General features: G+C 45.5%; 1 protein-coding gene across 10 annotated transcripts in view; it reads right to left on the reverse strand.

Annotated features, from left to right (window-relative positions):
* Positions 1-24,286, reverse strand: part of CPNE1 (copine 1) — a 797,848-nt gene that overhangs the window by 424,415 nt on the left and 349,147 nt on the right. For all 10 annotated transcript variants that reach the window (XM_069243860.1, XM_069243864.1, XM_069243859.1 and 7 more), the window contains one exon: positions 17,064-17,138. In XM_069243860.1, coding sequence (XP_069099961.1) covers positions 17,064-17,138 — 75 coding nt within the window. The remainder of the gene's footprint in view (positions 1-17,063; positions 17,139-24,286) is intronic.

The raw sequence follows: 24,286 nt of genomic DNA on the forward strand, positions 1-24,286 counted from the left end.
CTCAGATCAAACTACCAAGCCAGAAAAGCATTCATTTTAAGGGGGTGAGGCATCACAGCGCAAACATCGCCCCTGAAGCTGCAACACTAGGTTTCTATGTTTGAAATATGGTCTGCGATGGGGCATTTCGCTAGTTGTGTCTTCCAGCTTATAGCCCAGATGCAATGCGTCCTAATGCTAGCAAGTGAAAGTGGGCCTCGTATTATATTTCTTAGAGGTGAAATACACCCAGACGTGGGAGGCAGGGGACCCCTCAACCCTTGCCTGGTGCCACTACAAATGCACCACTTTTGAAAGCTACGTTCCTTACACCAGCCCGTTACCTGTAGCTTTCTGAAAGGCGCTAACCGCGAGTCAGACAGAGGATGAGGATGCCAGAAGGGGTAGCGCTGCCCCAGTACTCCTCTCAAATACTACCTTGCTTCTGGGCGCTAGAAAGTGTAATCCTAGTTGTGCTTGCACAGCACAGGGTATTAGAGGTCAGCGTTTCAGTTTTGTAGAAGGTTGAAAGAGTGGGCATAGAGGGCCCCTTCTTGCTGGTTCTTCCCTGCCCTGCACCTCCACACTGGGCCACAGGATAAGTGCAACAGGATGGTATGAAAGGTGGCGTCCAGCAAGAGTGGGGCAGTGGGTGGGTTGTAGCAGGTAAAAGCTAGGGAGTTTGCACTGAGGTTAACAGGCAGGCAAGGAAGCGCACATGGTGATGGAGATGGGCACTCCTAGGAGACTCGAGAAGCCCGTGGTTGGAAGCAAAGTAAAGACAGGAGTCAGAGGCCAGGAGGAGCTTCCTCGTGTCTTCATTCCTTTTGGTTCCGGGTGAGGGGGCTAGGAGGACTTTAATAAGGCTCCAGCATGCGTGGGTGATATACACACTTTGTAAACTGGAACACATGTTATGCGCAAATGAACGCCTGAGGCTACAGTGAGCCGATTACATCTCTGATGCTCACATCTAGTCCTGTAAGAGGAAGTAAAATTGCATATGTTTAAAGTGGGCGGGTGCTTAGTTGAAGGATTGGCGTGGAAAACGCTGCTGGCTTGTTTACTGGCTTCCGTGTCCCAAAGAGCACAAAACACGTGACATCCATGCAGATAGGTGTACATCTCCCTATTTTGAACTCTGGGCAATTGGACAGCTTAGACAGTAGCACTGTACCCAACCCTCTCAGAAAGTATTATACCTCGGGCCGGACTCTGCATAAGTGGACCAAAACAAAAGCACTCTGATGTGACAACTACTATAAATGTACCTTTCTCCGCTCATCGTCACTATCACAGACATTTTTCGAAAATCAGCACGACAGCCACCACTGCCCAGTGTACTCAACAGAAAGGCCAAGGAGTCAATGAGCAGCTAGTCTGAACACCTTCAGTGCCCCCATCGCTCGGGAGCACTCAGGGGAGAGAGACCAAGTAGCATATAGCCAAACACCTTTATGGTCATGCTACAGGCACTGTGACTAGTACTGCCTTCTGCCTCACCTATCAGAAGCAACAGTCCACATACCTGGTGCTGCTCGACTCACAATAGGAGACCTAATGTTGACAGCCAACGAGAGACCACCTGCAATAGATTTGGGGACAAAGGAGGGCCAGAGACACGTGCTTTGTACTTTTATGTTCAATGAGCTAACACAGGGGGTTACTCATAGGTCCCTCAGCTGCACCTACAGTTGACCCACCAGTGTCCACTGAGTACATCCTTTGAACGACTCCGGTCATAATGCTATTATCCTTTGGTGTGAGAGGAGGCAAGAGAGTAGGTATTCACACAGGGGCTGAACTACAAACGTGCAACCTTCGAAATCTGGGTACCTTAGCTTCTGCACTTAAATTGTGTGATATTGTGAAAATCAGCATACTTTGGGGTGTCACATTTTCTGGAACATTGTTGCCATTTAAAGAGTGAAAGTAATATGCCTGTTTACTGATGCTAGTGTTGCATGTCACGATGTAGTGCACAATCTTTATCAAGACTAACAAGGTACGCGTTGTGTAAGGTGGGTGTTGAATTTGATTGGTTGCTGGCTAAAGAGGTAAATTTTGAGGCAGTTTGTAAATCAAGGTCTACTGACTATGTTTTAATAAAAGAAAAGCGCCTGGATGGATTTTCTTGTAGGTGAGGGTGGCTGGGTGCCTATTGGCTGAGTCCTGTAAGGAAGAGGAGTTTCCACATTAGCTCGCTCTGTGAGCTGTGGTGCACTGTCAAAACTAAGCAGTCACGGATCATTTGGATAGCTTAACTGTGCAAAGGTACCTTAAAGTGTCTGGTGCTTGCTAACCTCAAGGAACGGTTGTAGTGTTCTTTTGTGAGTGCAAAGTTCGAGTTTAGGAATTACTTTTTTGTGTGGTGTATTCCAAGTCTTTTGCCCTGGCTATTATTGCTGGCTGTAAAACTCTGTGCTCTTTGCCCCTGCTATCCTGTGGTAAAATACCCGTGATTCTCTTTAACATGATTAAATTAGTAAACTCCTACTCTATATATATTTATTACACATTTAAGTCCCTAGTATAAGAAATAAAATGAACAGAGGGCCCGTAAGTTAAATGTCGCTAGGGTTCCTGCAGCACCTAATATGCCATCTACTACAGTGACAGTGTAAAACTTTGCTTCAGGCTTACCATGGTAACCTGACTGGGGCACTGCAAACACTGCAGTATCGACTGTCAAAATAAACCCCTTTGACACGTCAAATACCCCTTTAAAATATTAATAGGGCAACCCAATCTAGGCTTTGTAGTCCACAGTAGTACATGTATAAGTTTAATGTTAACATTGCTGTGATTTGCACAAGCATTTTGTCCTATCTAAGTAAAATTTTAAAACCCTCTTTACGTCGAGAGAATGTAGGGTTCTCTCAGCAGGGGTAGACTGATTTTGGAAGAAAGTTGGTAATGAAATGGTTTGGTTCACATGGAAGTCTGAAACTACTTCAGGTAAAAAAAATTGGATGTGTCCTCATTACTACTTTTGAAGAATGAAAAAACGTATAAGGTTCTTGAGCGCAAAGGGCCTGGATCTCACTGACCCTACGAGCTGATGTGATTGCGACCAGAAAAGCAGTTTTCCACGCAAGATGTTGGAGTGATGCTTTATGTATTGGTTCAAAAGGATGTAGCATCTATCGCGAAAGGACAATATTCAGCTCCCATGGAGGAGATGGCCTTCTAATGGGAGGAAAGACCTTTTTCAAACCTTCCAGGAAGTCTTTTATGATTGGAATCCTAAAGAAAGAGGATTGGGAAGGGCTCTTTCTATATGCCGCCAGGTGTACTTTTATTGATAACAATTGCAATCCAGACTTCGCCAGACTTAACAAGTATGGAAGAATAGCCTCCTCTCCACATGATATTGGGTCGACGTTTTTGTCCAAGCACCACATGCAGAACCTTTTCCATTTGCAGGCATAAGCTGTTCTTGTGGAGGGGCGCTTTGCTTCCTTTAGAATCTCCATGCAGTCCTGAGGTAGGTTCAGGTGACCATATTGTACTAACTCAGGAGCCATGCTGCCTAATTCAACAATGAGAGGTTGGGATGAGTTATCGGGCCTCGGAACTTCGTGAGAAGGTCTGGGCGACAAGGTAGCCTGATGTGTGTTTTGAGTGACCGGTGAAGGAGGTCTGGAAACCACCACTGGCGTGGCCATTCTGGGGCAATGAGACATCTTGGTGTGAGCATTGGACAGCTTCAGGAGGACTGCTGGTATCAGGAGAAGCGGTGGAAAGGCGTAAAGAAATGCTCCTGACCAGTTTATCCACAGGGCATTCCCCAACGTTCCTGGATGGTAGTATCTGGAGGCGAAGTTTTGGCATTTATTTGTTTTCTGGGGTTGCGAATAGGTCTATAGAAGGGGTACCCCACATGGCAAAAAATGGAATGGACGACGTCGTCGTGCAAAACCCATTCGTGGTTTTCGTCCATTGCTCAGCTGAGGGCATCCGCTTGAACATTCTGTATGCCCGGAAGGTGAGTTGCCACTAGCGAGAGGTTCCTGGCTAGAAGCAAGTGCCAGATTGTTTGAGCCTCTGTCGACAGAGTTCTGGATCTGGTGCCTCCTTGTTTGTTTAAATAATACATGGTGGCCATGTTGTCCGTCTGGGGAAGCAGAGTGTTCGCCTTCAGTGAGGGGAGGAAGGCCTTGAGCGCAAGATGGACTGCGCGAAGCTCTAAAAGGTTGATGTGATACAGTCGCTCTCTCTGTGACCACGTGCCTTGTACTCGAAGGTGATCCATATGCGCTCCACATCCGAGCAGCGATGCGTCTGCGACAATGGTTTGGGTTGGCGGCTGTTGTTGGAATGGAATCCCCTCCAGAAGATTGTTCGGCGAACACCACCACTTGAGGGATTGTATGGCGTGGGGATTAAGAAGGACGCTGTTCTCCCAATCGTCCACTAGTTGACACCATTGATCCTCCAGACATTCCTGTAAGGGTCTCATATGGAGGCGAGCATTGGGAATGAGGTAGATGCAAGACGCCATCGAGCCCAGGAGAGAGGATATCGCTCTTGCAGTGGTCTGAGGCATTTTCTCGAGCTGCTGGCACTTTTGGAGGATTGATAATCGTCGTTCCTCCGAAGGAAACACCTTTCCTTTCGTGGTATCTATGATGGCACCTAAGTAATGCAGCCTCTGAACAGGTGTTGCTGTGGATTTGGAGAAGTTGACCTGAAGGCCCAGACTATGGAGAAGCTGGTGAGTCCAGTTGAAATGCTGTTGAGCCTCTAGATACGTGGAAGCTTTTATGAGCCAATCGTCTAGATAGGGGTAGACAAATATCCGGTGTTTCCTTAAATGGGCTGCCACCACCGCCATGCATTTGGAAAACGTTCTTGGTGCCGATTTGAGGCCGAAAGGTAGTACCGTAAATTGGTAATGACTTTCTCAGACGACGAATCTTAGAAACTTTCTATGCTTCTCGATCACCGGAATGTGAAAGTAGGCATTGCGGAGATCTATTGCGCAGAGCCTGTCGCCTTGACGAAGTTGGGGGTAGATCTGGTGTAAGGATAGCATCCTGAATTTCTCTCTGCGAATCCATTTGTTTGCTACCCTTAGATCTAGAATGGGACGAAACTTGTGTTTGTCTTTCTTTGGTACCAAAAAATACCTTGAGTAGATTCCCTTTCCGTGCTGGTTGATCGGGACAGGTTCTACTGCTCTCTTTTGTAATAGGTTTGTTACTTCTAATTGGAGAGCGTCGAGGTGGTGACTAACTGGTTTGGGTGGAATAGACGGCGGAGGGCTGATGAACCTGAGAGAGTAGCCATTCCGCACAATATTCAACACCCAGGCATCTGATGTGATGCGTTGCCACTCGTCCAGATGATTTGAGATATTTCCCCTTACCGGAGTGGGTAACAGAGGAGGGGGAAGCGAGGATTTAGGGCTTAGACGCTGGTGCCTGACGAGCTGTCTGGGTTTGCGGTGTACAGCGACCCCTTGTTGGCTTCCGTTGGGTCGAGAAAGTTCTCTGATGCTGTTGCTGTGATCTTGAAGACATCCACTGTGGCGTTTGATATCGTGGAGTAAAGAGTCTACGGTGGTAGGGACGGAATGTTTTCCGTTGCTCTCTTGGTCTCTCGATGCCGCTTTCAGAGTGTCTAGTTCCGTTTTCATTCTCGACATCTCGTCGTTAGCATGAGAACCAAACAAAGTGGAACCCGAAAAGGGCAAGTTTTGAATTCTCTGTTGCGCCTCTGGTTTAAGTGACGTCAGGCGTAGCCAGGCGTGTCTTCTTAAGGACACTCCATGAGCATAATTATGGGCGGATAGCACCGAGGAGTCTGCAGCGGCGCTGATCACTTGATTGGAGACCATGGCACTTTCACTAACGATCGCAAAAAAATCCTCTTTTTTCTCTTTAGGGAGATGTTCCGCAAATTGCAGCACGAAGTCCCAAAGGGCACGATCATACCTGCCTAACAGTGCAGTAGTACTAGCTGCTTTCATTGGGATGGCTGAGGTAGAGCATACTTTGCGGCCTGCGGCATCAATCTTTCTACTCTCCTTGTCCGGTGGTGAGGAGGAAGACGGAGATGTAGAATGCAACTTTTTAGCGGCCACTATAACCACTGAGTCAGGCACCGGATCCGACCTCAGAAACAAAGGGTCCTGCTCCGGAGGACGATATTTCTTTATAAGCCTGGAAGGAGCAGTTTTAGCTGTGGACGGTGTTAAAAATATGTCCATTGCCGGTTCAAGTAGCCCTGGGACCAGCAGTAGTAATGGTCTTGAAGATGAACGCTGGTGTAATGTCTCGAAAATAACAGAGGTTGTTGGAGCGGGTACTGCCAGTGGGATGTTTAATTTGGTAGCACCGCGAACTAGGACCTCTTGGAAGGTGTTCACATCGTCTATGGGAGAAACTCTCGGAGACGGCGAGTCAGATAAAGTCGGAGAGTAATCCCTTGTGGATGAGGAGGAATGTCTATGGTGGGAACGGGGAGATCTTTGAACAGATTCACATCGACGATGATGTTGAGAGGAAGAAGATCATCTCGAAGAGTGTCGGGAATATCTTGTGGATTCAGCTGGAGTCACTGTAGCGGACTCTGAAGGAGGAACCGGCGGAGGAGGTGTAGGTGTCAGAGGTGACTGTGGTAGGGGCGACGGCTGAGGAGATGGTTGAGGTGAAGGTGGTAGAAGAATGAGAGAAGCCGAGGATTCTGAGGTGGTATAAACCCTCTGTGGCCTCGGAGTGCCTCCTCGACGTCGACACACTTCGACATCTAAGTACGATGGCGACGAGTACCTCTCGGCGTTGACCCCTCTTGTCATTGAGAGCCCCTCGATGGTGATCTCCCTCGACGTCGATGGGATGACGTCGACGGCGACCTGGACCAAGATTTTCTTGACGGCGAGTGTCTACGCCATCTCGACGGCGATACGGCTGTCGACGTCAAGCGATGTCTCTTCCTCGACGGCGAGCCGGTCCTTGACGGCAAGCATGTTGGCGCCGTTCCTGGTCTCGACGTCGATGCTCTCGACGTCGTCGACCTATGACGTTTGTGAGCAGCTCTGGCAGCTGCTCCAGAGGACACAGTGAGAGACCTGGTAGAAGACTGACCTTCTCCTCGCTCTGTGGCAGATTGCCCTCTTCTTCTCCTGTCCTCTCTTGCCTGAAGACAAATTTTCTCCCTGTCGCGAACAGTTCTTCTGGAGAAAGTTTTGCAAATGTCACAGGCATCAGGTTTGTGACTTGATGGTAGGCAAATAATACAGACTTGGTGTGGGTCTGTTTGGCCTTTTTCCTGCCACAGCTAGAGCACTTGTCAAAAAGAGAAGGCATTCTGAGGACAGAAAAACTTAAAATTTCTGTCAGAATTTGACAGGAAAAGTTAGAAAATGTTCACTCTAGATGAAAAATGTCGAGTGAAATTGAAATCCAAAGGATTTTAATTGAATTTTTGTCAAAAAAAGCTTTGTAAGGTATAGCTCAATGCTTCAGGGTCCTGTCAGAAGGAGCCGGAAAAAAGAATAAGGCAACTGCCTTTTGCTGTGCATGATGGGATACAGGAAGACTTTCCTTTCTTAAAGGCACAGCTCTATTTACGTCCTGTATAATGGCAGCCTATGGGCTACACTGCCCTGCATTGTTTTCATTCTCAGTTGGAGGTGTAAATAAAGTTTGAGAATATGTTTTTTACTACATTTCTAGAATAAATATGTGTTTGAAGGTGTATCTGTAGTACAGCTTTCTTTCTTTCCAACCTCAAGAACAAACAATTTGGCCTGTGTAGCTTTTCACCTAGGCTGCACATTGATACTGTTAAGTGGCTTAACATGCCTTTTTTCAAGAAAGGCGAACATCTACACTTAAGAATACATTACAGAACAGTGCTCCGGGGTCCCCGCAGGCGCGCTGAACTATTCAGTGCTTATGACTATACACGGAAATCCCCTACGAGAGAATATTTTCTTTTAAATAAAATGATGTCGCATCCCATTAATTTTGGTAATTGTCAACTCGCTACTGTTGATTACCAAAAGAGATGCCAGATTCCATAATGGAATAAGTAGGTTAAAGGAGTCCAGCTGCATCTGCAGCTCAGACAAGATTCAGGTTATAAAATAATCTAGGCTTCTCGAAAAGATTTATGGAACTAGATTGGTTTCTATATCTAACAAGGCTAGCTTTTATTCCAGGCTTCGATTAAATATAAAAACCTAGATCATGAATTAAATTAACCAAGTCACTATCATCCTAGTGGCTCAATGCACGGGGTAAAACCTCATTCCAGAGGTGTGCTCTCCCACCTAACAAATTGTGTGCCCTGATTTGTACCTCTTTTACTATGGTTAATTTTGACTTGGTATTAGGCCACAGAGCGCCCGGAAGGCATTCTTTTCAAAATCTACACTATAGAACTCTCTCCCAGGTACGGTATAAAAAACAATAATATAGTTGCACATGCAGATCAGTAAGCCATAGGCAGACTGAAGGTGACAAACTGACATTTATTGGTTCACTTCTCTGCATGGTCCCAAATAGGTTATTCTGCCGCTAAGCCAGGAATGGGTGCGATACATCTATCAGGTAAAGTCAGAACTTGAGAGAGAGAGGCTGTTAATCATAGAAATAAACTAGAACAAGGAAATGTTAGAGCAGTTTTAGAATGGTACTGGTATGTAGTTTATGATTGTTACAACTCCCAAAAAAATGTAGGATGTGGTCGGACAGAGGAGAAAGAATGGCCAAATATGGACCAGTTGAAAGTAAAACTTTCAAAGCTGCTCGGCACAAGCTGCTGTGTGTGGGTAAGTGGTGTGCCTGTGTGAGTATAGGGTGAGGTGAAGTGGTAAAGAAACTCAGTTAACAGTGAGACTGCAGGGTGATGGGTTCTCGTGGCAATGCACAAGAAGCAGGGTGCCAGTATGAGTGCATGGCGAGTGGAGTGCGTTTGTGATTGGTGGGTAAGTGATGTGCCTGTGCGAGTTCAAAGTGAAGGGAGTGCCTTTCAAGTCCAAAGTGAGCAATGTTTCTGTGTTAGAGCCAGGTGTGAAGCATGCCTGTGTGAGTGCAGGACACCTACATGCCATGATCTTCCGGCCTCGGAGGGGAGTGTTATCGTATAGTGAACCTTAATCAACTTTTCTATCACTAATTAATTTTTCTTGACCAGTAATGGTGATTTACATTTATTTATTTCCGCTTCAAAATTAAGTCTTTCTTTTGTATTTCACCGTCCTTTCAAGGAGGTTTAGTTTTTGGTTTGTTTACTCCCTGTCAGATTTCCCTTTGTGCTTTAGATGAAACGTTATAACTCCATTAGCAGTAAGTAGGGCCCCTTTATATTTGATGTCACTTCTATGTTTAGTAGGACTCTGAGAAGACTGTTTTCCTCTTGCTGCTTTCTCTGGTACTCAAGCATGCTAGTAATCTCATCAGTTTTTCAATTTTGATTTTTTTTGTTTTTCTTATTTTTGTTACATCAACCTTTTACAAATGGTGATTCTACGTTCGCTTTCTGAAGGTTTATGATATCGATATGGAAAGATGAATTTCGAGCTGATATTTTTTCATTTTTTATTTTTATTTAGGTATCCTCCTCCCTCTCCATGCCTGTGCTAGGACTGCTTTCCTTTTGCACGGCAACAGATTGCATGAAATTGCATCCTGTCACTTTTCTACTTGTTTCATCTTTATGCTGATAGCTTTTAAGTGTCTCTACTTGGTCCGGATGATTTTTTTTTTTTTAACCAAGAGCTAATCATTATTTGTAGTATGCTTGGTAGTGCACCATGCTGGTCTATAATACTACATCAGAAACAAAGACTTAACAATTCTTTATTGGCTTCCACATTTTCCAGATTGCTTTCAGATGTTTCAGACAGCTTTGCGTTAACCTCATGAATTGAAGAAGCAATTTCTTCAATGCTGTCCATCTGTACCTCCATTCTCACATATCGACAATTAAAAAAAATCTATTTTAGCATTCATTAAAGAGGTCACTGTCTCTAGGGCACTGGTAAGTTGGTGGTTCTTATCTGTGAGACATGTTCTCTTCTCCCTCTTGGATAATCTGCCGACTACCTATTTTAGGAAACAGATGTAATACCTTAATGTCCTGCTATTGGGACATTAGCTGTTGGTGTTGTGAGCCTGGGGATGGTGGCCTCATACTTAGCATGTCGTTAAATTAATGAGGTGTCCATCTAGATGGCCTCATACATTGCATACTATTAATTCCATGAGGTGTACTACGGTTTGCAAAATGTCATCTAATCAGTAGATCAATGCACGTTTGTAATCTGAATCTGCTTAGATTCATTTTTCACGTTTTGTCTTAAATATGAATGTAGACTATTTTTCATGATAAGATCGTAATTTGATGCAGTTTACCTGTTAGTATGAGCCAACAGTAGTTGGAAATAACCAGTGTTTGTTCAAACGCTCAAGTTTGCTTTAAGTGACTATGAGCATGACAAAAACAAAGAAGGCACTCCTATTCCCCCTAACAGAAGCACAGTGGAAGAAAAGGGACAGCAATGCACACAAAAGCACAAATAGCTTCCACCAAAATGGGCTGCTGGGCTAAGTTTGTTGTAACAAAGATTCACTCAAAATGAATGACCACTGTAGTTAATATGTTGATCTATCATATGTCCAAGACAATTTGGTTAAGAAGCGTTAGCCAGGATGAAAAAACTATCAAAGTATATTCGTGGCTCCCAGCATATACATGTTAATTTAGTTCTTAACACACGTCTAAATAATACTCGTTTCATTCAATTTATGCTGATAGGAATCCAGCACTCTTCTGCATATGTTTCTTACTAGCGTGGCCCTGGTAAAAGAAATGTGGAAGGGGCTCAGGAGGGACATTAACTGATAGTCATCCCCAAGAGGCGGACAGAAAGTGAATAAGATTCAAATTAAACAGCGCTTGAAAAAAGGTGAGGAAATAGAACAATACATTATCGAGCTGTACTAGATGAGTAAACTAAAGTTGGTCTTATGAAATTTCAAATTAACAACTGAACACCCACTGGAAACTACCAGGTGGCTAAGAGTAGTAAATTAGGGACTGCAGATAGCACTCAGTGATGCAGCTAGAAACTGCGAGTAATAACGACGATTCTAGTTGTATTTTATCTAAGGAAGAGTAATAAATGAAGCTGAGAGTTGAGTGAAGCAACAGATGGGTGGGTGAGGGAGAGCGCAACACTCGAAGCATGGAGGTGAGTATATTAAGGAGAAAGCAGCATACAAGGACAAGCACAAGAGAACATATGGTCTCAATTGGAGTGCTCAAAGAAAAAGGTCTGCAGGTGGGAAGAGGATCTGAAATAGCAGGATTATCATCTGTATGTAGGGAGGTGTGGAGTGTAAGGAAATGGCTCCCTGTTGCAATTACCCCCCACTTTTTGCCTGATACTGATGCTGACATGACTGAGAAGTGTCCTGGGAACCTGCTAACCAGGCCCCAGCACCAGTGTTCTTTCACCTAAAATGTACCATTGTTTCCACAATTGGCACACCCTGGCATCCAGGTAAGTCCCTTGTAACTGGTACCCCTGGTACCAAGGCCCCTGATGTCAGGGAAGGTCTCTTAGGGCTGCAGCATGTCTTATGCCATCCTGGAGACCCCTCACTCAGCACAGACACACTGCTTGCCAGCTTGTGTGTGCTGGTGCGGGGAAAATGACTAAGTCGACATGGCACACCCCTCAGGGTGCCATGCCAACCTCACACTGCCTATGGCATAGATAAGTCACCCCTCTAGCAGACCTTACAGCCCTAAGGCAGGGTGCACTATACCATAGGTGAGGGCATAGGTGCATGAGCACTATGCCCCTACAGTGTCTAAACAAAACCTTAGACATTGTAAGTGCAGGGTAGCAATAAGAGTATATGGTCTGGGAGTCTGTCATACACAAACTCCACAGCACCATAATGGCTACACTGAAAACTGTGAAGTTTGGTATCAAACTTCTCAGCACAATAAATGCACACTGATGCCAGTGTGCACTTTATTGTAAAAATACACCCAAAGGGCATCTTAGAGATGCCCCCTGGAAACATACCCGACTTCCAGTGAGGGCTGACTAGTTTTACCATCCTGCCACACACCAGACATGTTGCAGGTCACATGGGGAGAGTGCCTTTGTCACTCTGTGGCTAGTAAAGCCTGTACTGGGTGGAGGTGCTTCTCACCTCCCCCTCCAGGAACTGTAACACCTGGCGGTGAGCCTCAAAGGCTCACCCCCTTTGTTACAGTACCCTAAGGCACTCCAGCTAGTGGAGATGCCCGCCCCCTCCAGCCACGGCCCCACTTTTGGCAGCAAGGCCGGAGGAGATAATGAGAAAAACAAGGAGGAGTCACTGGCCAGTCAGGACAGCCCCTAAGGTGTCCTGAGCTGAGGCGACTGACTTTTAGAAATCCTCCATCTTGTAGAAGGAAGATTCCCCCAATAGGATTAGGGATGTGCCCCCCTTCCCTCAGGGAGCAGGCACAAAGAGGGTGTAGCCACCCTTAGGGCTAGTAGCCATTGGCTACTAACCCCCCCAGACCTAAACACACCCCTAAATTGAGTATTTAGGGGCTCCCAGAACCTAGCAAGATAGATTCCTGCAACCTGAAGACAAAGAAGGACTGCTGACCTGAAAGCCCGGCAGAGAAGACGGAGACACCAACTGCTTTGGCCCCAGCCCTACCGGCCTGTCTCCCCACTTCAAGAAGAACTGCAACAGCGACACGTTCCACAGGGTCCAGCGACCTCTGAAGCCTCAGAGGACTACCCTGCATCTAAAAGGACCAAGAACTCCAGAAGACAGCGGCTCTGCTCCAAAGAAGAAACATCTTTGCAACAAAGAAGCAACTTTTAAAGACAAAACGTTGCCCGCCGGCAGCGTGAGACTTTGCACTCTGCACCCGACGCCCCCGGCTCGACCTGCGGAGAAACAACACTACAGGGAGGCCCCCCCGGCGACTGCGACCCTGTGAGTAGCCAGAGTTGACCCCCCTGAGCCCGCCCAGTGACGCCTGCAGAGGGAATCCAGAGGCTCCCCCTGAACGTGACTGCCTGCTTCTAAGAACCCAACACCTGGTATAGACACTGCACCCGCAGCCCCCAGGACCTGAAGGATCCGACCTTCAGTGCAGAAGCGACCCCGAGGTGGCCCTCTCCCTTGCCCAGGTGGTGGCTACCCCAAGGAGCCCCCCCCTTGCCTGCCTGCTTCGCTGAAGAGACCCCTGGGTCTCCCATTGAAACCAATTGCAAACCCGACGCCTGTTTGCACTCTGCACCCGGCCGCCACGTGCCGCTGAGGGTGTACTTTTTGTGCTGACTTGTGTCCCCCCCCCCCCCCTCAGTGCCCTACAAAACCCCCCTGGTCTGCCCTCCGAAGTCACGGGGTACCTACCTGCTGGCAGACTGGAACCGGGGCACCCCATTTCTCCATTGAAGCCTATGCGGTTTGGGCACCACTTTGACCTCTGCACCTGACCGGCCCTAATCTGCTGGTGAGGTAACTTTGGGGTTGCTCTGAACCCCCAACGGTGGGCTACCTTGGACCCAACTTTGAACCCTGTAGGTGGTTTACTTACCTGCAAAACTAACAAACCCTTACCTCCCCCAGGAACTGTTGAAAATTGCAGTGTCTAGTTTTAAAATAGCTTATTGCCATTTTTGTGAAAACTGTACATGCTATTTTGTCGATTCAAAGTTCCTAAGTTACCTAAGTGAAATACCTTTCATTTGAAGTATTACTTGTAAATCTTCAACCTGTGGTTCTTAAAATAAGCTAAGAAAATATATTTTTCTATACAAAAACCTATTGGCCTGGAATTGTCTTTGAGTGTGTGTTCCTCATTTATTGCCTGTGTGTGTACAACAAATGCTTAACACTACCCTCTGATAAGCCTACTGCTCGACCACACTACCACAAAATAGAGCATTAGAATGATCTCTTTTTTCCACTATCTTACCTCTAAGGGGATCCCTTGGACTCTGTGCATGCTATTTCTTACTTTGAAATAGTACATACAGAGCCAACTTCCTACATGGAGCTTACAACCAGTACTCAAACTATAAGATCGTTCAACCGTCTCAGGGAACAAAGAAGTCTGTGTAGCTGAGGTCACACCCAAGGCCATATGCCTAGTGCAAACAACCTTTTTTGATGAAGTCACAAAGGACATCAAGATCTATGAATCCGAAAAAATGTTTTTTTGCTATAATGTGCCCCAAATTCCGTAAATGTGTAACAGTTGCTACAGGACAAAGGGGCAAACTGAGTTTATGTGCTCTGTTTTTTAAAAATATTTTATCTTGCTGTCCTCCCATCAAGTTAATATTAGCACCTGCAACAAGCTGTAGTAAAACAGTATAGTATATTCATTAATACATTTTTCAAGTATAATGGGGCCACGCAAACACTAGAATACTGTAGACGCCGAGGTGGAGAGGCTGCACGGGTATGGGTGCCGAGTTCATACTTTGATGTGAAAACATGAATAGGGAGGCTGCCATGGTGTGTCAACAGGAACGTTAATAGGCACTGACAACGCCTGATGCTTGTTGCTGGTGCTGTTCAACAACTACAAAACGAAAATAAATTATGATGATGCCGATCAGCTTTGACAAGAACAAAAAAAACCTGCATGATGATGTATACGTGTGCCTGCATCACAAAGCAAGCACACTTATGTATCATGATGCAGCAGTCATTTAGCTTATTTTTTTTAATCTTTTTTTAACAGGTCCAAGACGGAAGACACCCACCTTCCTGTAGATTGAAAAAGATGTACCCACATGCATATATTTAAAAAAAAGGTGTACAAAAAGGCACAAAAGTAATAGTCCCGCAGCAAACTGCAGCTGTAACCAAAAAAAGAAACAAGTGTTTGCAATGCAATAGATCTCGCATTTACGCAAATGCATAACTGGACTTTTCTTGCCACATAATTCGGTCAATCCTGACATATATTTTGGTCAGTTCTGCCACATAATCCCAGTGGCCCTGCATATATCTAAAGGGCTAGTAGGCCTACTGGAATATTTTTTCAATTAAGGCCCTTAAAACACAAACGACTCCCAGGTGCAAAACAAAAGTTCCAGCCATAAGAGAGCTTAAAAATACACTAAATGGTGGGATCGGTTATTTCTTTAGGGTCCCCACTAACCTAGTGAGGGGACCCAGAGATGACCTGGACAGAAAGAGTGCACTGTGCTGAACGTGTTGTTTGTGGTCTCATTGTCCTAAGATCACCACAGGCTGATTTATGAGCAAAAATATTTTGTAAAAAGAATGCCCTGCAAAGCATTATGGGATAAATTTCCGACTGTTGCGAATATTGTCAAATGTTGACTGTAATGCTCAGAAAAGCCCGTATGGCACATCACAATAAAAACAGCATTTGAAAAAAAAACATGGTAAGGTAATCATATAGTTACCCCCTAGAGGGCATAACCACATGAAAACACAAAGGCAGAAAATAATGCATTGCAACTATATGTTTAGCCCCTTGAGGGCGTAGTGCATTACATATTTTCACAACTAGAAGGCCTACTGCAATGATATTTCAAACAAGGCCCTTAAAACACAAACTACTCTTGGCTGTAAAACAAAAGTTCCAACCATGACAAAGATTAAATAGACCCTGAATGCTGGGAGGGGTTATTATTTTGGGGTCCCCACTGAACTTGAGTAGGGACCCAGGGATGACCTAGACAGAAAGAGCACATCATCTGAATATTTTGGTGGTGGTCCCATTGTCCTAGGACCACCACAGGCTGGGTTATGGGCAAAAATGCTTTGAAAAAGAATGTTCGCAAAGTATTATAGGACACGTTTCTCTGAGTGCAGTGAATATTGTAGTATCTGCTCTCCCACTGTGCCAGAGCCACTTTGATGATTTCTGTGTTTTTATTTAGGCAATTTACCAGTTACTATGGTTTTATGAAAGCCACGGAGCATGAAGGGGAGCGACAAAAGCTAAACTGAAATTAACCAGATTAGGTAACAGTGCGAACAATGTAACGAGTGCTCCAATACTGCCAATCGAGTTTGCATGGTTTCCGCTCAAAGCGCCATGGCCACCATGGAGCATGAAGGGGAGAGACAAGAAAAAAGTAGTTCACCCTCCTGAAAGTATATCGGCAATCGTGCAATAATCAATGTAAAAGGGTCAGTCTGCAAGGCGTAACAAAAGGCTCAAGGTAGGACAAACCTAAAGCATTTATCAATTACATCAAGTGATTGTTGAAAGGCAACCCCTGGAACAAATGAGCGTGATGGGTGCGAGATGGGCGAGTTTAAAGGCCAAAGAAGAGATTACAACAGATTGAAAAGTAGAGCTTGCGCACAGCTATGCTCAACCTAACAAAAGCAGTATGCGAGAGACAGGGGAGTATTGGAAAGAGGGGTGGGAAGGCGAGGTGCAGTTAAGGAAGGCAACACCGACAAAGAAAGATAGAGGGGCTGGGGAGCAACGTAGTAAACTGCGATGGGAGATTACTGTTGAAAGGTGATTTATGGAAAAAAGCGAGGTAAGACTGGGATGGATGGGCTACTCAATGGATGACAGCAACATGGCAATTGGGGCGTGGGAGGGAATGTAAAGAGGGGGGGGACCCTTTAGAGTGGGAGAGAGCAAGTAAACACATGCACTTCTCCTGGGCTGCTGAATTCAAAAAGAGAACACTAGGTCAGTGAATGATGCCAGTAAAAAGGGCACGTCATCCAATCAGAACATGGTAAACAAAAAAAAACAAAAAAAAAGTTAGAAAGATGAGAGACATCGAATAGTGAGGGTAAGCCATTAAAAGAAGGAATAGAAATGAGATAGACAATCAAAGCAAGAGGCTAATCCAAAGCCCACCTTATGTATACATTTAATGTGTTGAAAAGAACAGGTATTACAGAGCAGACAGCTAAGGCTGTCTGTAGGCGAAACCTACATATTTTCCTCCCATCACAACTTTGAAGAAAGATGACCAATGTATCTTCTATTTTTTTTTTTTATGAAAATATTTTATCAACAACAATAAAGACATTTTCAAACATAACAATACAATCAACCATGTGAATTAGTACACAATCACTGGCACTTACTGTAATGCTGCCCTTTCCTGCAGGTTTTCCCTTCTTTAGCTCCAAGGGTCTAGTTAATTTTTGAGTGGAAACAATCTGTGGAATAGAAAAACAAGAGTAGTATCGAGAAAAACTGCAGGTAGGAAAGGTGGTCAACTTAGAACTCTCTAGAATCCAAACCGTATAGGCAACAATTAATAAGGTGCCTCGTGCAAATATGCTTCAGCAACTTGCTCTCTATTATACTCAATTTCTAGTCATATCTCTACTATGACTTTGATCTATAAAGTTCATGAAATTATTTCCGAATTCCAGTGGGGCAAAGAGAAAACAACTAATTGAAAAAGTTACTTACCATTCATAGGGGGTTATTCTAACTTTGGAGGAGTGTTAATCCGTCCCAAAAGTGACGGTAAAGTGACGGATATACCACCAGCCGTATTACGAGTTCCATAGGATATAATGGACTCGTAATACGGCTGGTGGTAAATCCGTCACTTTTCCGTCACTTTTGGGACGGATTAACACCTCCTCCAAAGTTAGAATAACCCCCATAATCTCTTTCAGGTGGATAGTCCTTCTAACCTGAAATGCATCACCTTTAGAATATCTCCAGACAACATACCAGATCAGGAATATTTAAACAGCACTGCTGCCGCAGGCCAGTAGATGGCAACATGCTGTGCCATGTTGTCCTGCCCTAAAAATGACAATGGAGCAGCACCTAAGTGCCACTCCTGCACATCAACGTCAGTTTCAAGCTTACTCTGCACACTCAGACATGGAGCCCAACAATTGTCAGAGGTATGTGGGCAAACCACTAATTTGAGACCTTTTTAGTTTTGGGGGGGGGGAGAGGGGGGGGTTGTTCATTACACAGAACGGAGAGGACAGTAAGGAATATGCAGTTACATAGAGTATCCACAAACAAGAAAATTACTGGAGGTAATTAACTAGATGAATAATTTTAACTGCAGATTCTTCACCTTCAGTAAAGATACCAAAGCAGTAACTCTAAATGTGATGGGTCTTTGAAATGGCTCAGACCAAAAAGTCCTGCAGGACTGAACAGCCTGGATGTCAAAGAAGTAGTGCTTCATGAATGTGTGCACTGCCATCCTCGCTGCAGACTGATAGATGTCATGGACAGGCATTCTGCGTGCCAGCCCAGCAGTAGCAGTTTTGACCTTGGTGGAATGGACCCTCACCTCCTCCAGAGACTGCTTCTTGGCCAGTGCATATGAGAACTTAATGCGGAAACTATCTACCTCAAAAAGGTAATCTGCACTGCTTTTCTTTGCCCCAGGCAACTCCACAAGAAGCTGATCATCCATCTAATAGTTTTTGATATAATCAGTGTAAAAGCTTCAAACTTTTGTAGGGTCCAACCGATGAAATCTCTCCTACTCTTGAGGGGCGAGACGGCATAAAGAACACAGAGTGATGGATTGTCCAACATGAAAAGGAGTCACAACTTTAGGCAAAAAGGCCACCTTGGTCCTCAGCACCACTTTTGGCAGGTGGTGTAAGGTGGCTGCACCAAGACAGCTTAGAGTTTACTCATGCGACAAGCGGAATCACCGCAACTATAGACACAGTCTTCAGAGTTAGACAACATTGAGTACAGCTGTGCGTGGGTTCGAATGGCATGCACATGGGGAAAGCGAGGACCAAATTAAGATCTGACTGTAGTATCACAAAGGGTTTGGGATGAAACCGAATCCAACCTTTTAGAAAAATCATCAAAACAGGTGATTTGAACAAGGACGGCTTGTCCAGTAAACATACAAAGGCTGAAAGGGCCGACAAGTGACATTTAATGGAGCCCACTGCACATTCTTGCTGAGCCAGGAATAAAACAAATAATACAACCAATAGTTTGGCCTGTCATAGGTCATTCCTGCTGGCGCCACACCAGGCTGCAAACGTGTCCCAGCATAGACAGATTTTGTCTTGGGATGCCTGGAAGCAAAGATAAAGTCCATGGTCTGGAGAGCAAGATGAATACAGTGAACTACCATCACTCAATCTCCACAAAAGGAGGTGCAGATTACACAAGTTCAGTCATGCTGCTGTGACAACAGATCTGTTAGAAATGGGGTTTCTGGTTGGCTAGGGTATGCACCCAATCTAGTCAGGGCGAGGGGGTTACACACCCAGGATAACCCCTGCTCACCCCTTGATAGCTTGGCACAAGCAGTCACGCCTAACCCGGAGGCAATGTGTAAGAGTTTGCACAACACACACATCTGTGACGCACTACACACACCACAAAGGAAACAACACCAAGTTATATAAAAATAAACTGTATTGTACACATCATTATACCAAACACAACATGTCAGTAATATCCTGCTACCCAAGCAGTTGTCAGAACGTGACACTGTACTGTTACCCTGCAGAAATCAGCAGTAGTCACATATAACAAACAGGTTACTCAATATTCTGCAACATAAGCAGTAGTCAGGAAAACATTAAAAAAATAATGCAGGTCATAAAATCATCCGACATGCCCATAAAAGGAACATCAGAAAACATTTGGCAAGTCATCAAAAATTCCTAAGGACATAAAGAAACCCTATATGCCCATAACTAGAACATCACAGACAAACCCTTACCATGAATGAGTCCATTGCCACAGTCACCATGACCTCAGGGAGGAGCCTCAACAAGAAGGCCCTTCTAGTGAGTCCGATGCCCAGTCCTGGGGCCACCTGAGGGGACTCCTGCAACGCTAGGGGGGTCCCAACACCAACCTGGCGGGGACGGTGCCTGCATGGAGGTGTCTCTCCTGCCCCGCAAGCCGTTGGATTATGGGTGAGGGAGGGGGGCAGCACGTGCCCCCTCTGAACCTGTGTGTGTGTGTTGGGGGGGAGGGTTTCAGACTTCCTTACTCCCACCCTGAACAAACAAGAGAAAGCCCTCCTAAGGTGTGTCTGCCCTAGGAGCACTTGGATCACGCCCAGCCCTCACCAGTGGGGTGCGAGGAGGGAGCTGGAGGGACCTCCGATGAGGTCGCTCTCCCACCTCGGGCTGCTTTGCTCCACTCACCTCCACCCGATCTAATGTGCAAGTGTCTCCTGGGCCACAGCGGTGATCCTGGTGAGAGTTTGAGCCTGTTGATGCCCCGGGGGCGCTCCTTGCAGCGCACTTTGCCCTGGGACTACCGTTAGGAGTGCACTTTCTCCGTTCTACACTTTTCTGTGTCCCCGGGACCCGAAAAGCAGCACGCTTTTAACACGCTCAGTGAGTTTCCAAGTGCCCGGGTCACGGTTGTGATTCCCTCGCACAGACAGCACTCACAGAAGCCTAGTAATCAAAACAAAGGCGTTCTCAAGGCACTCTAAGGAGATACAGAAAAATGCTCCTCAGGCCCTCTGTAATCAGGGCACAGCGCAGCTTTGCACTGAAAACAAGTGGATGTAGGGGGGAGGGGCCACAGCACCCAGCCCCTGGTGAACACAAGGCAGAGCACAGGGCGGTAGACCTAGCAACAGGCCAGCACAAACTGGATGCTGTCAGTGGCAGTTCCTCCTAGTGACCCAGCAGGCCCAGGTCAGCACAGCAGCAGCAGTCCAAGGCGGTTCCTGGCGATTCCTTCCAGCAGCATTCTGTGTCCAGTTACAACTAAGTTTCTTGTGTGTCTTTATGGGGAAAAATCCCCTGTACTTATACTCAGTTTTGCAAAGCATTTTCAATGAGTGGGAGAGGAGGCTCCAACCAGTTACAACTGGTTCTAGGAGTGTCCCTGCTCTTCTCCAGCACAGGCTCCAGACATCAGTTGGGGGTAAACAAGCCCTTAGTGTGAGGCTAAGGCACAGCCTTTACAGATGAGTGTGCCCTGCCCCCCTTCTCTCAGCCCAGAAAGACCATTCAATATGTAGATGCACCTCTGTGACACCTCCACTCTCCCTGTGCACAGGCTGTCTGAAAAGTATGCACAAACCCCAGCTGTCAATCTGCCCAGATGTAAATTAGAGTCAAACTGCAGAACACCAGAGTCACAAGCACAGAGAAATGCTCTCTTTCTAGAAGTAGCATTTCTATAATGGTAATAAAAAATCCATATACACCATTAAGCAGCATTTCCCACTACCATTACAGCTGTACCAAACATGTCTAAGTTACCACTCACAAATCAAGCAATACCCGCTAGACATAAGGTAGGGGTCTTCTAATGCAGTTCTATGAGAGGGCAGCACTCACAGCAGTGAGAATCCAAATAGGCTTTTTGTCACTACCAGGACAGGCCAGGCTGCCAGGCACATGTCCTGCCTTCTACATACACAGCACCCTGCCCATAGGTCTCGCTATGGCCTATCTTAGGGGTGACTTACATGTAGTAAAAAGGGGAGTTCTGGGCCTGGCAAGTAAATTTAGATGCCAGGTTCCTGTGGCAGCAAACTGCACAAACAGGCCCTATACTAGCAGGCCTGAGACATGTCTGAAAGGCTACTTCCATGGGTGGTGCAAGCTGCGCTGAAGGCCCATTATAGCATTTAATTTACAGGCCCTGGGTATAGGGGTGCCACTGTACAAGGGACTTACAGGTATATTAAATGTGCCAGTCAGGTATAAGCCAATCATACCACGTTTACAAGGGAAAGCACATACACTTTAGCACTGATTAGCAGTGATAAAGTGACCATGGTCATAACGTCAGCCAAAAAGGGTCAGAAAAATTAGGAGGAGAAGGCAAAAAGTTTGGGGAATCCCCTGTAGAAAGGGCCAGGTCCAACAAGATCCTTCCAAAGCGACAGCCTGATCATATGGCAGATGCTCATGCCTAGAAGTTCCAGGTATCAAACTACTTGCCCAATCCAGAGCCACTAGATCAATTGAGCGTGGCTTTCCTGATCGTCAAAACTCTGGGCAGAAGAAGCAGTGTGGGAAAGGCATACAAGTACCCATTTTTCAGTCTCTCTCTAGTGCGTCTCCAAGCGAGCTTTCTCGAAAATTGCAGTGTGAAAAAACTAACATCGTACATTCTCAGCAGTGGGAAAAATATCAAACCAGGATTTTCCCACTGCTGAAAAATGCCCTGTGCCACCTTGGGTGTAACCGCCATTTGTGATCTGCAAGGCACCGCCATCTGAGTTTGTGGAAGAAGATTTCAAAGATCTCACTAGGTAGTTCCCAACCAGGAAAACACCCTGGCACTGCAGCCAGCTCCAAAGGATAAGTACCTCCTGGCACACAGCCTAGGAATCCAGGACCCCAGCTCGTTTGCTTGTTGCATTACCACATGTTGGTGTAATGCTATCTGTATTCTCCCCAGCTCCATCTTGACCACTGTCTCCATTTTGTGCTTAGCTTCAAACACCATCATATTTGCGGTGCAGGTATTTTTCCACGCACAACTTGTGCAACATGTTTTTTGCTCCTCTCCCTCTTTCTCACCAAGGCAGAAACATAACATGGAGGAGTGAGGGAGAGATAAGGATGTACCAGAGAATGTTTATGGTACGGCAGGGAACAGTTCGGTCTTGGGAGCGCACCTTGCGATGTGGCCAATCTCTAAACGTGCTCTTTCAACACTGACCTGGTGCAGCCGGCGTTTAAACAACAACATACTGTATGGAGGGGGAGTTTCTAGAATTCTCCTCTCCAGCTCGTTTTAAGTATATAAGAGGGAAACTTGACGATCCTGAACTCATTTCCGGGAGGGGACGCCTTGCTCGGATCCCATTGTGGGTAGTTCTCTTTTCACTGTCATTTGAGTTCACGACTTGAAGTTGGCAAAGAGATTACGTCAATGTCAAGCCTCACGGTGATGCATTTTTAAGTATAATTTCTAGCTTTGCGTAGTGCATGAATAAATATTCACTATCTATAGATATATTACCTATGGTTGAAGCAGTGTATTTTCTTTGTTTGTTTCTGTGATCATTATTATTCTACTGCTGTAATTATTTTCAGAAGTGCACTTGTGTTGCTGCATTTGACCTAAACGCTCACATTAGGTTTTCCCTGTACGAACCTTGAGAAGTGCCTTAATAAATTAATTACTCAGACTAAAGAGTGCTGCATTCTTGGCATTTCTTTTATTTTGTCTTCTCTCAGTCTGACGTACAGCAAAACAGCCCGTGAGAACTTGAAGCAGCCTCCATTTAATGAATGATAGGAAGGCTTTAAGGTCAGGAATATGGCCTGCAACTCCAACAGGTTTACATGGAGACAAGAGTTTGCCTGAGTCCTATATCGCTACCTGTCACCGATGACCTCATTTTAACAGACAAATCTGTCACCACCGTCAGCTCCGTGTGGGGCAGGAAGAGGGGTCGGCTGACAGTTTAAGTGAAGTTCACCCCCCTATTGCAGGTCTTTTGGAGTTTCCTCCAAAATCTGGATGGAATCCAAGAGGTACCCCAGGTGCTGAGCCCATGGAGACTTCAGTGCCTGCATATGCCATTTGGCATAGTTAATGAGCAGGCTGCCACAAGGCCCAGAAGACTCAGAGCCACTTTTACAGAGACCCAGGACCAAGGATGAAACATCAGGATCAAATCCCAAATGTATTGGACTCAATTGGGGTGGAGGAAAATACCAAAATAGCACTGTAAGTGAAATCAGGTCAGCAGAAATTTTAGCAGCTCATGTGAAATTACTTGAAGGGACAGCACAGGATATGATTTGGGGTATAAATGTTCTTGCATGTCCTCTAACAATCCGGCACCCCTACTCAACTCGCGCATGGATTGAGTATTTTTAAGAAAAAGCTTTTTTACTCTGGCTACTGCTCTGCAATGACCAGAATTGTAATGGTATCTGACATACTTCAGACAGGGAATAGCTAAAGCCCTATCCAGGGTGAAGCAGTCAGCCAGCACTAATCTACAAAAATTGACTTCTGGGTTCCTCCACACTTTAAGCCAGAGGAACAAGGGTTGCAATCTGATATGATCTTCTATAAGCCCAAGACCAACCCTTTTTATGGTAAAATAAAGAGGGGGGTTGACTGTGAAACTGCGAGGAGCTTTTTCAAGAATTTATTTTCTGCGATCTGAAAATCCAAAAACAGCATCAATAGACCACTGGAATTTCAGAGTTCTAATGCTCAGTAAAGATTTCCAGTTAAGGTCCACATCCAGTGGCATACCTAACAAAATGAAGTGGGGGACCTTTATAATCTCAGTACCCTGAGCACAAATTTTCTGTTTTTTGTTAGTTTTGGGCCGCATTTCATTATGAATGATTTTTCTCTATTTGTCCTAAGGACAAGATTAATCATAAAGCTATTAAAA

This window comes from Pleurodeles waltl, chromosome 7 (assembly GCF_031143425.1).
Source record: "Pleurodeles waltl isolate 20211129_DDA chromosome 7, aPleWal1.hap1.20221129, whole genome shotgun sequence".
In the NCBI taxonomy this organism is placed as follows: Eukaryota; Metazoa; Chordata; class Amphibia; order Caudata; family Salamandridae; genus Pleurodeles; species Pleurodeles waltl.